The 16,451-nt window shown below is 37.8% G+C and overlaps 1 protein-coding gene across 7 annotated transcripts in view; it reads right to left on the bottom strand.

Annotated features, from left to right (window-relative positions):
* The window catches only part of LOC109419224 (forkhead box protein O), a 223,204-nt gene that overhangs the window by 160,452 nt on the left and 46,301 nt on the right, over positions 1-16,451 (bottom strand). For 6 of the 7 annotated variants that reach the window (XM_062846016.1, XM_062846017.1, XM_062846018.1 and 3 more), the window contains exon 3: positions 12,016-12,236. In XM_062846016.1, the coding sequence (XP_062702000.1) occupies positions 12,016-12,236 (221 nt within the window). Of the gene's footprint in view, positions 1-12,015; positions 12,237-16,451 lie in introns of those variants that run through there. The other variant, XM_062846022.1, reaches the window with a different exon arrangement.

Below are 16,451 nucleotides of genomic sequence, written 5' to 3'. Positions count from 1 at the left end.
GGCCTAGACTATAAGCTATTAATGTGCTTCAAATCAAACGTACGCATTCATTTAATAAGGCAAACTAATAGCGCAATTCAACTGCGGTGTGGCTGCCCTTTGAGTCGCATTCTGTCCAATCCGGACCTTGTTGAAAAGATGTTTTATACCATTATCCAGACTCATCGTTTGTGGCCGATAAGAATTGTCGTCCATAAAGCACAAGCGCGTAAAAGTGCCTCACAAATCGAATGCACCAGTTTAGCAAATCTACGTATGCAAAAACCATCGCTAACAATCATCACTTCTACCCACTTGCTGCACGACAACGTCGACCAGCTGATGATGCTTCGAACCACAACTTCAGGAATCAATTCCTAAACCGGGGCTTCATCCATCACGGAACCTAATAAGGATCCATTTTAGATTGTATTGGCATAATTTAAATTTTAATAAAATAATTTTCACCTCCATCCGAGAAATAGATTTTATTCAAATAAGTGTATTTGTATGCACAATATGCGATTCGTTATTTTCATAAATTTGATCACCCCGAACTCGGTTGTCCGGCAGAGAGCAGCAGTTCAATTCTGGACGTGCGGTAAAATGTGTTCCATATGCATATGCATTTTTGACGCCCTCTGAAGGCCGTATCATGACACACACGCACTGAGCGGTATAAGCAGATGTACTCCCGGCTGTTTATAGGCTGTGCTCCGCACGAGTAGGAGATTGCAATTGTGCACGAAATATGCATCCCAATCAAATGGGTTCCCTTCCGTATATTGCTCGCTTGGTGGGCAGCACGTGTTCACTGGACACTAATAGGCGTGAGTGGTTCTGCCAAGAAGGGATGAAGAATAGTTCGCCAAACGTTATCTATAATCATCTGCATCTTACTTTTTCGAGAGTTTTTGATCTTATCATCTGTCTATTATTAGTTTTTCAAGACTTTTTGATCTTCAAATAAACATACATTCGTCATTTCTAAAAAATGCATACCAGATACCAGATTACATAAACAAAACTAATTTATTTAAGAAAAAGGATGTTCCGTCGATTTCCCAGACAGAGGAGGTTGGGTAAAACGGTGAAAAACAAAATTAAACATGTATCATCAAATTCCGTAAATTGCTATTGAAAATGTTATATTATTTCAAAGATGATTTATTTTTACACGACATATTGCAGAATGAGATTTTTAGCTAATAAACAGTTTTTTTGTAAAATATGTGGTTAAACTTGGATGATGAAGCGACTAGTGAATCACTCTAAAAAATCTCCTTTGTAATGATTGACACAAGTACCTTACCGCAAAGCTAAAGGTATAACGTAGTTTATACAACAAAAATTGCTGGCTGTCAATTTATTTTTGTTTTTGATAATGAAGCATATCACTTGTTATCGTTTGTGTTGTACAATGTTTACCGTACCATAGAGACGAGTTTTTAAATAATGTTTCACTCATGTATCAAGCGAGTGTGTTCATGCATTCCGTACACGAGAGCATTCGTAACAACAAACTCATGCGTTTGGACAGCTCCTCTAATCATCAAATGATTTTTAGTGCACTGTAATATCGTAGGCTCACAAAATAAGTTAAATTGCGTAATTTCAGTCCATTTTCTCGCATTTTTTTTAAATAAAACAAATATGACGCAAAAAAAGGAGAGAAGTAGGATCCAGAAAATACCGGGATATAGCTGGCAACTTGGCACTACGTCGGAAAGCGATTGCATGTGAAATTAAAAATAGGAAGACATACAAGATTACTTACTGAGAATTGATCTCGACTTGTCTTAATTAAAAGTTCCATAAAGGAGTCATTCATAAAATACATATCACTAAAGGAGAAAAACCGCAGAACTACGGTTCACACAAAATTTTCAAAAAAGTTCTTTTAAAAACATTTTTGTGAGAAGGTTTAAAAATGAAAAATCCTGTGTTCCATAGTATTTGAACAATCCTCGATCTCAAGATGAATTGATTTTTATTTATTTATTTATTTATTTATTCTCCGATAGCTTAAGACTACAGTCTTTTAAATGCTACATATTGACTATGCCAATATAGATGTCAACCATCATTTATGTAAGAATTTATACCGGAGGGTTTAGTCCAAAATTTCTTATGCATTACACTAAAAATATCATGTTTTTATACAAAAGTATTCCATCCCTCCCCCTTTTATAAAAAATTTACACTTCCTCTCTCTCTTACGGAGGTAGAAACTTTAATTCTGGATCACTAATGGTGGCTATAAATGGTAATACAACGTACAATAATATTAGGGCGGAATTAAAAGGTAAGGAAGAGGGTATTCTGCTTAGAGAGTTCGAAAAGCCGGTACAAGATAAATTATATTCCTTAAAACTTCGACTCCCTTACACCTTATTTCTCTATGACTGTTCCCATAAGGAATACATGCAAATAGTGATAAGTGGAACCAAAATCAAACAAATAAGTCTATAACTGGTACAGGGTTCGCATCATTGCCACACGCTGTAATAAATAGTGTACGTGCAGCGATGCCAGTCTAAGAGAAATCATTTTTTTTATAAAAATAACCAATAATCCTTTGAAAGTTACCGTTACGTCAAATGAAAGTTTTAAATCCATATTTTGTAGGAAAAATACAAAAAACAACATAAAAGATTTTTCCATTAAAAGTGACACTGCGTAAGTTTTGGCCATATTCTCAACTTTTATTTTTAACCCAACAAACATTTTGGCTGTACAAGAGAGGAACATACCACTCTTAAGCGAACTTTAGCTTAAGAAACTCTTATTCAGCTAGTTCTGTTTCTTGGGTAAAAATACCCAAAAGGCCAATCACGTGTATTTCGTATGGGAGTTGCCAAATTAGAAGCACCCTTGTCAAAATAGACAAATGAGAGCTAATTTTACGGATTTTTTTTGCATTTTTTTTTATCATATTCTATGGTTTTCACAGCTTTATTAAAAAGTATGAGTGCCATAAGTAATCTCACGTTCCCAAATTCATCCTATTCGAAAACAAGCGGTTACGGCACCGATTGATTCCGTTCTTTTTGGTTTCACGCGTGCTCACTTCTAACAAAAATACAAAAATAAGAAACGAAACAAACAGCGCTTCAATCCTTTGTTTTTTTTTTTGTAGGATGAAAATGGAAGCCACATACTTAATAAGGGAACCAATACCCTATTAGTATCTAGTAGTAAAATATAAATTTATTCTAATTTAGAGCGCAAAAAGCTGAATAATGCACTATGGCCAAAACACCCGACTGGCCAAAACTGATGCTTCTACCCTACTTATAGTAATTTTGACTTCGTTTCTACATTTTTCCTGGGAAGTATGGAAACTAAACTATTATTTGACATATTGGTCTTCTTCATATTTTTGAAGAAAAAGTTTTTCTTAGGTAGTGCCATAATCGTTGCAGTGTATATAACGCCTACAAGTTATGCAACCAAAGCGGACTGAGCCGCTTGACCTTCATAGTATTCTCCACACAATCTATCACTATACGAAGACTATCCATGGATCGCATCACTGAACCAATGGTGACTCCCAGATTTCTCATCCTTTCCCAGTCCGTGCGAGTTGTGGGGACGCGTGGTGCTCTCGGCCTCTAGTAGCAACAACCAGTACTCTAAAATACCTTTCCCTCCCCAGCTGACTATAAGGACTTGGCAGGCGCCGGTATTGATCCAAAAATGTAAGAGCTGCTTAAATTGCACTTCGAGAATAAGTGGAGTGTCCCAGCCCCTTATTCAGTTGGATCTCAGTGCAATTCATACCAGTTCAAATCAATCACGGAGGAGCAACCAAGAATAGTCAAAATCGTCGATCGTTTTTGATCGGTAGTGCCATGATCGATACAGGCACCCTAAGTTTATTGGCTATGATCAATAGAAATTGCACATCTTCTTAGATAAGCGACTTCGAATACTTTTGCCCATTCTCACACCCTATAAGGGGCAAGATTGGGTCAATTTTCAAACATTTGTAGCTTAGTAAAAAAACATATGTGGTACTTTCTTGCTAAACTGCCATTACCACATAGAAGATTATATCTACCAATAAAGCAGTTTTCCGAATTGTATTGCCTTTGTTATGTATCATTTTTTGGCCCATCCTCACTCCCAACGACGATTTCTTGAATGGTGTAAGTTTAGAATTCATTTAGTGTTCTAGAAATGGATAATTTTCACTGAAACCAGGCCGCCATTTGCATTGGGTCTGGGATATTTAATTTTTCGTGCTCATTCGCTAGAGTTGAAAAAGGATGGAAATCATTTCAGTTGGGTTAAACTGATGAACCCCTCGCTTGTCAAAGGGCTCGAAAACTGCCAATTTTTCATCAAATCGTCACTAATTTATCCCAAAACATCTAAAAAAATCTCAAAATTCTGACTGTCGCTCTTCTATTCCCACCGTTAAACAATACCTCGAAGTACTCTCTCCACCTGCCAGCCACCATTTTATCTGTCGGGACAAGGATTCGGGTTCTCAGCTACATACTCTTGCTTCCCTACATTGATCTCTGTTCTGCCAGGTCCTCGACATCATCATCCGGCTTTTGGCAGCATTCATCCGTTACCGTCTAGAACTCCTCGTCGAACTATCCGATCCTAGATCATTTTTGAGCACCTCCTCCCTCGCTACCGTACTAATTGCTCCGCGGATAAACTCCAACAAAGTGTTGAGATCATCGTGCTCGTTGATCTCACTTATCACTGAACTTTTAGAGGTTCCAACATCGATTAAGGTCAAAACCTCATAGTTAATAAGATTCGAGTCCTGATACATATCAACCGCGTTGGATTCTAGAACCGACAGTCGATGCGTTTCAACCAACATCCATTGTTTTTCAGGTATCATAACATATCTGGCATCGATAACAGGACTCGAATCTGAATCTTACTACCCAAACAACACACATGGTTACAAAACAATCACGGCAGCGCATGTAAGGGTTGCACAGAAGTCACATGCGCTGCCATGTCTGTTTTGTAACCATGTGTGTTGCTTGGGTAACTACGATATTTTGACCTGAATCGAAGTTGGGACCTCTAAAAGTTCTAACATCAATGACGTCCGAGAAGTGTCGGCCATCACCAGAACATGGTCGATTTGGTTACAAGCTGTGGTAACCGAAAATCGCCGTTTAGGTGTCTCCAGGTGTGCTTGCCGATATCCTTGCGTGCAAATAGACAGAAAATGTCAAGACATTCTTAAAGCGCGTCATCGGTTTTGTCGTTGGTCGGCGCAAATACAATAATCAAGCTGTAGTTAAAGAATTTGCCTCGAATCCACAATACGCAGATCCGCTCGATAATCGACTTCTACCTGATTACTCGTTTAATTTTTTTTCCCGATCACTCGATTTAGTATTTGGTAATAGTTTTTGTGATTTGGTAATTTGTTAATAGTAGGGTCTGGGACCATTTGGGCAGGAGCACCTATTTTGGGCACTTGCTGTTATTACTCAGTCAATTTCAAACCAATTGATATGAAATTTTGTACATGATTAGATACTGTGCGTTTCTTTTCGTATTCCAAAAATTAGCTCTATTGGCTGAAAATTGACTGAGCTACAGCAGCAAGTGTCCAAAATAGGTGCTCCTGCCCAAATGGTCCCAGACCCTATTTGGAAGCCGAAGTGATAAATGAACAACTCAACCGTTTTTCGTTCATCTGTTGGTTCTGTTTCAATAGGACAGATCGGTGAAGTACTAGATTTGTAGTAATGAGCTGAATTTTAGTATGGTGAGAAGGTCAATTCTCAATTTCTGCAATGAAATGATGCAAAAAGCGTGGGTATTATGATTACTTGCCTAATTTGATGCTGTTTGAGCAAAACTTTGGGCAACAGTGTTGATGTTTTCTCCATTTCTTGCAACATAAACAACATAGATATCCAAAGTTTTGCTCAAGCAGCATCAAATTAGACAAGGAATCATAATACCCACGCTTTTTGCACCATTTCATTGCAGAAACGGAGAATTGACCTTCTCACCATACAAAAATTCAGCTCATTACTACAAATCTAGTACTACACCGAACGTGCCCCATTACCAGGCGCGCCTATTTTCTCTCGTCGAGTCGCATGGTTCACGCAGGAAAGCGAAGAAAATACTCCGATATACATACGCTGCAGCAATTAGCGGCCAACACTTTCTGATAATCTCTCATCGTTGTCTTGGAACATCTGAGAATATACGTTATTTTTATCATTATTTAGCGCATTTTCGCTCTAAAAACGTTACGTACATTTTAATTCAATTGTATTGCAGATCGCAATGCCATAAAAATAAAGAGTTATGGCAATACAGCCTGGATTCGCTGGTTGAATCACGACTGCGCCCCGATTAACGAATTGTGTTCGTTCGTTGCGGCAACTGACAACTGATCAAAATGCTCTAGACACACGCAAGTGACGAGAAATACCTACGTCACGAAACACTCGCAGACTTGCACAAGCGTCCTGTATATAAGAGATGCGATGCAACGGCGGTCAGACGTCAAACTCATTTTGACATTGACAGCAGTGGTGGAATTACTCTCATCATGAAGCAATTTGCGAGGGTAAAGCCAACACAAGGTTTACTCACGATTCCGAGAGTAAACAGTGTGTGAGTTTATTCGCACCCGCCTGCTTCGTGAGTAAGAAGCAAAACAAAAACAGAAACACTCATGAGTTTTTATTCGTGAAGAAATAGTGGACGTGCGGGAAGTTCATTTTATTGTGGTTATAATAGCAAATCTAGTGATTATCCAACATAAACTAATGCTTTAAGCTTCATTGTTCCTGAAAAGCAGCACTGCCAGTCGTTAAAATGCGTTTTTCGTCAAAATGCAAAAAAACTCACGAAGCTTCGCGAATCACATGCTAGTGCTTGTAGCTTCGTTTACTCACGAATAAAGAAGTGCGAGTATTCTCGGGCCCCTGTTGTTCGCGAGTATGTTTTTTGTGGTTTGTGTCTGCTCAGCTGCAATCTTTCATCATTTTCCATCCCTGATTGACAGTGCTTTTTAGTTAGGTTTTGCCCCAACCAGTGAACATCCAACCATCGAGACAGTCCATCTAACGAGCAGCCAACGGCAAAGTATTTCAGCGGTATGCTTCGCTTTCATTAGTGTCGCCGAGCCTCTCTTGATTGCGCTCTCGTATCAAACCTGGGAAAAGAATGTGTAGCATTTCGGCGAAGACCACTTTATCAAGAAGACTTGCAGCACTACTGAAAATCGGGAGTCACTGTTAGCAGCGCCACTACGGATGAAGGTGGTAAACCTTCATACTCACACCAATACATTCTTACACTTTTATACAAAGGTAGGAACCACCTTTGCTCAACAGGCCGCGGTGCCGTTGGTGACGCTTGCCGCTAGTATGGGAAAATAACAGAGTTCCCGATTTCGGGCAGCGTTTCCGACAACGTCGCTTCACTTCATTCACCGAGTGTAGAATAAGCTGACTCTAGCCCAAGCAACACGACTTGTTTCAAAGCCAGTAACAGCAACCTTAGTGCAATTTATTGACTGTCCGTATTATAGACGATAGAACACAATTGCTTCTTCTTTGAAACCCAAAAAGCGCAGATTCTGAATCGTTATGCAACTTGAGTTAGAGGAAATGATAAAAAATGGAAAAAAGATTTTGTCCAGACTCGAACCATGGACACCAGGAGTATTAACTACTCACCTTACATGCTACACCAAATGCTGCTCAACACACCATAAAAGCTACTAAAGTGACTTGTTACTTCATTGCACCTTCTTTGTCACAAGTTGGAGAACTGTCAAAATGAAAAGACGCGCAAGTTTTTCGCAACGCATTTGGAACATAATCTGAACAAACAAACCAGAGTTAGATGTTGCATGACTGTAACATAGCACATTAAATGCAAGCTGACTGTTTTATCACTTGTGAGAAATATGCAAGCTCCACCTCCACGAATCGATGTCAAACACGAGGCATTTGGTGATTTCTATGAAACAAAGCTGAAACTTTACGTAATTCGGAGTTTAAATGCAACTTAGTTGACAAGATGGAAGTTGCATGTGTTTTCAGTGCAAGTCAATTAGACCGAAGAATAGAAAGTCAATTTTGGATGATGTTGCAGGTGCTGCTTGGGAGACCATTTAGTAATTCGCGATTAAATTCCAAACACTGCCTCGTCGCTGCCGCTATGGTAAATATTATATTTGAATGATGTTTTGGTGACGCTATGAATTCACGTACACCAGATGTGGGCCACCGTGCTCCTCGAATCCCGAGCAGAGTCTGACAACAAAATGATAGCAAATCGAAAACTCGATTTGTATTCAATGGCAAATTGATATCACATTTTGATATCAGTTGGTCTTGACTAAATTTGATTTCAAACTTAGATTTCGTTTTGCTGTCACTTCAAACTATTTTTAAAATTAAGTTTTTAAGTTATTTCATAACTTTTAGGCAATCTTGTATAATAACTTCAGGAATATACCATTAGTGTAGTTATCTTATGGCATTTAGGATTTGATATCAATCGAAAAATCCCTATATTTAACGATTTTTCCATTTTTTCGTACTGATAGCAAAAACAGTTATCAATTTGCTATCACTGATAGCAGGAATTGTTTTCAGCTTGCTGTTACGGGAACATTTTTCTGCTCTCATTTTTGATGTTTTAACCGTTAAAACGACCAAAACGACAACAACCTGAGTTATCATAATTTGTAAGATCACAACATCAAAATTTGTTTTCAATTTGCTGTCAGACTTTGCTCGGGATAGCAGCCACACACATACCAACTTCTGCATTCCATGAGCCAAAAGCCTCACTCGTTCTAATACGATAGGAGTTCTGTCCAGTGCTGAAAATGTCATATCGACATATCTAAATTCGGCCACAACCAGCTCATTTTAGAAGCTCAACCTGAGAATATGGTATATGAAAAACTTGTGCGACTGGACCAGCTCTACAAGAAAGTCCGCTCTTTCTTTTAATGTTCAAGGTAAATGTCACGGAACATCTTCGAAAAATGCCAATTGATATTCACCATGAATATCATTGGCATTTTTTCTAAGGTAGTCAGTGACATTTATTTCAAATATTCGAAATAAGCTCGGTTTTTTTGAGACTATCTTGCAGAGCTGGTCTAGCCGCACAAGTTTTTAATATACCATATTCTCAGGTTGAGCTTCAAGAATGAGCTGGATGTGGTTGAATTTAGATATGTCGAAATGACATTTTTAGCACTGGTCCTGACGTTCCACGATCGAGTATCTAGTCCTTATTTCGATGCTAGGTCGGTTCCCGAGAGTATAGATCGCATTTTTTTTTCTTATCTTCATTTTTCGTTACTTCTGCAGGCTACCTCACCGAGATCGCACTGCCTACATCATGTTAGTGGGGTTGCCACCTCAGGTATAGCTGACGCGATACAGTGCTTCTTATACAGCCGAGACAAATGCAGTCTGAGCCGCACATCCTTGGTGAACAGACGCTCGGCACGCACCTCCTCAACCTAGCTGAAGTCAGAGAACAACAGTGCCCAGGCTGAGTGTAGATTTAGCTTTATGTTTAAATACACGTTAATAAAAATTAAAAAAAAAAGTGCCCAGGCTATACTTTGTCTTTGTCATCGTTTTACCCGTGGAAGCATAAGGTATGAACTTGTGAGGACCAGAGCTATGTTAGATGCTCCAGGTTGTCGACTCACCATTATGCTGCCTCTCTGTTTATATGTTGAACCAAAGACAAACCAAGACTTATAAAATTGAACAACGCATCTTGGATGTATAGCCATTGTCCATTTATATAATGAACAGTTACGATGTAAATGTAATGAATCTTCTTTATAAAATAATTCTATTATAAGAGAATATCACAAACAGTTGTGATAATGCCCCTGTTTCTCCACTAGGCACACCACTGTCTAGCAGAACGCATGAAACGCCCAGAATCAATACATTAAAATAGTTGATTTTCGAATAATCAGATTATTATAAAAATCAGAATATAATATTTATAACAACCATGCGAACAAGTATGAGAATCAGCGGCAAAAAAGCTAAAAACTACATGCTGTTCCGATGTAACCCCGTACGGACGGGTTCACACGAGGCGAGTCGCGAACAACTAGCTGGTAGCAGCTCATTGACAGGTGAGCACGTTTAATTGAATGCAGAAAAAATGCGCGCACAATTGAGTGTAAATTGCGGACAGCAAAATACGTATCGAAAATAAATTTCATCAACTAGCTTCCCATCACGCGAAACGGAACGTGTGCCCATTATCAGCGCGGGTTCGTGATAGTGAGCCCTATGGGTTGAACCCCGACCGACCGGCCGACCGACCGACCGATAGATGACGATTTACGTTGATTGAGCATCATCATCATCACCATCATGAATATACGCAACAGCAGCAGTAGCAATGAGCTGGGTGGATTGCTGCATCGTTTGGAACTGCTCGTGGCAAGAACTCAGAAGCGCTGAACACCGGTCATGTCGTTTGTCAGGAGAGACTATTTTGCTTTGCACAGAATGCTTTGACGTTGGTATAATGAGACTGTTTCTAAGAATAATTTCCTGTTGAGATTTAGTACTCCAAGCGTTACAAATATGTCGTGCCTTTGTTTGAAATAGCTAATCAGTACCGAAGTTTAAATCCCTACGTGTACAGGTCTTGCGATAACAATGATTATAAGAACTGTGCTCATGGAAATGTATGTCTATAAATATTCCATTGCATTGTGCTGTTTCACGAGTGATGTCCTCCCATCATAGCAGTAAATTGTATTTTTTTCCTATGTCTGTACTTACTCCCAAATTTATACGCAATTCCTATTTATATGTTGATTGATATGTTGAATGTCTATACAATCAACATATCAACATATCAACACTATATTTAATCTTCATTGGGGATGAAAGAATTATAGAAATACCATTTACCTTTATCTCAACTTCATACCAAAATATAATTCACCTATCACATTAAGCCTAAAACCGGCAGCCTGCGATCTATGCCACATCATCGCCACAGCATACCCTTCTTCCAAAAATATTTAAAGCTCCGATAAAAAGCCGATCCGCAAATGAGCACAAATTGCATACAAGATTATAACGTTACCGAGTGTTGGAGCTAAAAATAAAACAAGTCAGCCAACCACCAGAAGGACCAGAACGATTACAGTGAAATGCAATCAAGAAACTGGTTTCCGAATGGAAAAAAAAAATATCGATTACATTGGCTGCTGGCATCAACCATCGCCATCGTCGTCTGCTCAATGTCCAGCAGCCAAGCTTGCATGTAGGTAAACGCATCATGTCTTCATCATCTCTCCCCCATCCATGAAGCATGATTTTCACTCGTCGATGATATCCCCACTCATACCCATATCAGGACAGCTAGTTGACCAAGTAAACTTTCTTTTTTATTCACTTTTAGCTGTACTGACATCGCAAACGCAAACTTCAAAACTCTGATCGATTCACGTAATGGTGGGACGGCTTTTCTTCCGTTAGGCTTAACATCCTGGAATCCAAAGATGGCATCCATTTAGGCCGTTGGGAACATCACAGAAGAATTCCGGGAATTTCCAGCCTAATTAGGGTGCGAGCGCTGGTTCTAGCCAGTCGAAGGGAATTTATTTTCAAAAAAAAAAAGAATTACCAGTTCTATGAAAACTACCAATGTGTTAAATAAAAGGTTTCAATGTATATTTTGTAAGAAAAAATCAGAAATCAAGCAAATACTTGATTTATGCACAACACGTTGCTCTGGCCAAAATAAAAGCCCGGCGTCAGTTTTGACCATATTCTCAACTTTGATTTTTACTTTGGCCAACCATTTGGCCAAAACTAATGCTTCTACCCTATGTGAATATCTGAATGCGTGCGTTATCATGCACGGAATCACGTTATTCGTATCAGACAGGAACGCTCAGCAGCCGAACGTTTGTGATTTTGGTGAGATTATAACCTTTCCATACACTTCGATTTATAAGAAAAGCAATACATACATATATCGCAAAAAAAAACCTGTGACACTAACCTTCCATCCTGCGCTGCTGTTGGAGTCACCCTTATCTTTAAAATATGGCACATTCTGCACCATCCATTCATAGATCTGGCTGAGCGTTAGTCGGTTATCACCTGCTGAACTAATTGCTTGTGTAATTAAATCAGCGTACGACAGGTTACCCCAAGCGTTGCGACGCGATGAGTTTTTCTTGGTGGCGGATGACGCTGATTGCGGTTGGTTTGCACTGACACCTGCGAATAAAAAAAAATGAAGATAAAAAAAGTTTTATTGGGGCAGTATTGGTGGAAACCTGGATCGTACATGGAATATGGTGAAAGTGGAAATTTTGCGAAATAAATCGTTGAGAATGGTGATCATAATTTTGAAAATAATCATCCACACTGTTCAACAGTGTTCACGTCACATGCAGTTTACTGCTTGTATTTATTTATTTATGAGGAAATTGTTTGCAATTAGGCAACATTCATTTAGTCAATTTTAGAAGTAAATAATGTGCAAGTATTTGTGTTACACATTAAAATGTATTGAAGATATTGAAAAAATAGATTCGAAAGCTTGCCTAAGGAGGCATACATAAAATACGTCACGCTTAGAGAGGAGAGGGTGGTTCTCAAATGTGTGACAAGTAATGTATCAGATATAGGAAAACCCCATACGAAGAGCGGACGAAAGGTTGGAAATTTCTTTAGAAATACTGAGTTTTGGTCATCTTTATATGCACATGATTTTCATATGAGGATAACAATTCTTAAAGATTTCAATAATCCAAAATAGGGTAACCTGGGGTAATACGCACCCCCGGGGCATAACGCCCTCACACTATTTCATTACATAAGTGAAGTTCCTTTCGATGCAAGAAAACTAGACGAAAAACTGAGCCAAACAAGCCCAAGAATGCAAAAAATATTCGAATGAAAAGCGTGGAAAACGATGATTTTCCACATTTAAAAAGATTGTCTAATTTGAAGCGCACACTATATGTGCATCATTGGTACAAATTTGGGCTCGATTGATTAATTTTTCGCGAAGTTAGAACCGTTCGGGTAAAACACTATTATTCAGACAACTAATTTCTGAACTGTCATATCTCGAAAACCAGTGAACCGAATTGAATGAATTTTTTAACGTTTATCAACAATATATTGATACTTAATACGACGTTATAAAATGTAATATTTTCTCATGGCAAATTAAGTTTTACCGGATTGAATTTTTTACCCATATAGGGGAAAATAAGTCAAATTTACAATACCACACAAAAATTACTAAATGTGTTCTTCCTTCAATCTAAATAGGCTATAATATATCTGATTAGAGATAACTTGAGAACAGAAGTGGAATATCTTTGGATATCAACACTAAAATTTATTGACATTGATGTAAAACAATACATTTTTTCGAGAAAAATCCAAAAAGTGTCAATCCATGATAACTTTTTTCAACGTTTAAGGAGAAACTTCAGAGAATACAAATATGGCTGCCACAATGGCCGACTTGGACCCCTACTCACGTTTTCAAGAGCACCAACCTTAAAAATTCGTAAACAAATGCGCTCGATTTGCAAAAGCTGCCTCTTTTAGCAAGTGAGCAAAGCCAGGATAAACAAGTGCGGCTTGGTTTGATGCTTTGTTCGTCAGATTTGTGCCTCCAAAGGTTGTATGAAAAACTGCAATGGGATTTCTTGATGTTTCACCTTAAAAAGTACCTATGTTTTACCCGAACGGTTCTAACTTTGCGAAATATTAATCAATCGAGCTCAAATTTGTACCAATGATGCACATATAATAGGTTGACAAACAGTCTAAATTTGAGATTTTTCGATGCACTCTATAAAAAGTTACAGCATGTTGATTTTTTTTTTTGTGGGAGAAAAAAAGTTGCCTATCTCAAACATTTTGGCCATCCCCTGTATATTTCAAACTAGCAGTCTCGGAAAACTTTGTATTGCCAATCTTCTGGTAGTTTGACAACTTTACGCACTCTAGATTGCTTTTATTGCGATCGTGTTTCAGGTGAAGATATGACGAAGCCACACCTGGATGTTTCAAGAGCACAAATCGGAAGAACTGAATATCGGTTCGTGCTGAAAAGTTGATCAATTGGTTATTCGTTAGTGGTGACCAATCGATCAACTTTTCAACGCGAACCGACATTGCACAAAGGTCCACGAAACAGATTTACGAGGAAAGATGCATTCAGCGCCTTTAAATGATTTTTTATATTAATATGGTCTTCTACAAAGTTGTTTCTAAAAATAAAGCCCTCTTTCAATATACATGAAAATTAGGGTGGTCCATATTGTAAAAGAAATTGGGAACCAAACTTTTTTATTTGCAAGAATTACTATATGCATTCTTCGGAAAAGTTGTAGATCAATCAATTTTGAGCAAGTTTGCTGCAGACAGTTTTTATGTAGCTTTAAAATTGACCGATCTACAGATATTTTTTTGAATAGGGTAAGAAATCAAACTTTGAACTAGTCAAATTGTAATCTTAATTTGAACCATTTCGAAATTCATTAAAACGACGTACTTTTTAGGCAAATATTGTTCCGAAAAAGATGTTAAACAGCTTTCCGTAATATAACCTGATAACATGGACTTTAAAAGCATTGAAAAAAGCGTTTTTGTCATGGAAAACAGGCAATTGAAAAATCACTGTGATTTCACCCATTAACCCCCCCCAGCTCATGCATTGCATCACACGCAATATGTGAACACGTCAAATGAAAGCTTATTTATCGTAGAATCGACCAACTGAATAATATTCCGCATTATTTGTCATAAAATTATAAAATTTCAGTAATTCTTACCTGGAGAATGTTATCTTAAGTTGAACCATTTGTAATCTAAATTTGAACTAGTAAACGGGGGCGAGCTTCCAGTGTTGGCCAACAGACTGCGCTAGTGGTTGTTTTGTTTACTCTTGGGGGATGAAAAATTCTAAATTTAGTTTCCAAGTTCCTGAAGAGTTTAAAACATTCTTAGTTGAAATTCCACTGCCTAATGAAAAATAGTTAAGGGAATTAGCAGATCCATGTGTTTTTCTATTGTTCAGCACGAAATTGGCTGTTGTGGGAGATGCTCGAGCTGCTGCCGCCAGTAGTTCAAATTAAGATTAAAATTGGTTCAAATTATGATTACGATGGTTCAAATTTAGATTAAAATCTTTATTGACGAATAATCGATTTTTTCAATGAAATTCGGTGCAAATACAAACTTTTTACCACTTAACAGAAAGCTTATACTCGTGGCTTTCATGTAGGTACATAAAATTTTGCCGTAGTAAATTATTTCCATGTGGGAGAAAAAATCACTCAAAATTTGCGTTACTTCGAAAAGCTGCAATTTGGTTCAATTTTTGATTACCTACCCTAAGCTTAGGGAGGATCAAGAAAAAACAGTTTTCTGGCATTAACTTTTTAGTTTAGATTTTTCTTCAAAGTCGCCCTTTGAAGAAAAATGTAGAGCATTTGAAGAGGCGTCGTTTCGTGCGCTGAAATGGTCTTTATCTCTTTTGGTTCAATAGTTACAGGTGTTTTCCCTAAAAAATCTTAACTTTTTGAAAAGGTGATATGACCGATTGGGGCAAAATTAAAAAAATATCTTTTGCCCGCATTCAAAAGAAGAAATGTTGTTCTAAAACATATAAAAAAATTGGAGGGGTGTTATTTTTGTAACTCAAGTAAAACATACTTAAAAAGTACATATTTTTTCAAGAAAATCATCAATATCTTTTGAACGGAATGACGTAGCAACATTCTCAGCGCACGAAACGACGCGTCTTCAAATGCTCTATAAGTGGTTCTTGGACGACTTTGATGAAAAATTTAAACTGAAAAGTTAACGCCAGAAAACCGTTTTTTCGTGAACCACCCTAAGCTTATTCGGAAAAATATCTCTAGATCGGTCCATTTTAAAGCTACATAAAAACTGTCTTTAACAAACTTGCTCAAAATTGATAGATCTAAAATTTTCCCGAAGAATGTATACAGTTATTCTTGCAAATAAAAAAAAAAATGGTTTCCAATTTCTTTGAAAACATTGACCACCCTAATTTTCATGTACATTGGAAAGAGGGCCTTATTATGAGAGACAACTTTGTGGAAAACCATATTTGCTTAAAAACTCATTTAAAGGCGTTGAATGCATCCTTCCTAGTAAATCTGGTTCGTAGACCACTGTGCAATGGGTTCTTCAGATTAGTGCTCTTGAAAATTCCAGATGTGGCTTCGTCATATATTCACCGCTCATAAAAATTTCAGTATTTTTACATACTTTCTACATTTTAGTTGTTATCTTGTCATTTTTAGTACATATTAATACAGCCACCGTCAATACAAATCGAACCGTACACATGCTGATCGGTTCATCCGTTCATGAGTTTTGTTGCCTCAAAGGGACTTCAAACTTATTTCTATGTATATAGTTTGCACAAAATGTTGA

This window comes from Aedes albopictus, chromosome 1 (assembly GCF_035046485.1).
Source record: "Aedes albopictus strain Foshan chromosome 1, AalbF5, whole genome shotgun sequence".
NCBI classification, from domain to species: Eukaryota; Metazoa; Arthropoda; class Insecta; order Diptera; family Culicidae; genus Aedes; species Aedes albopictus.
Note: the sequence above shows the minus strand (reverse complement) of the source record. Positions and strands in the feature narration are given on the sequence as shown.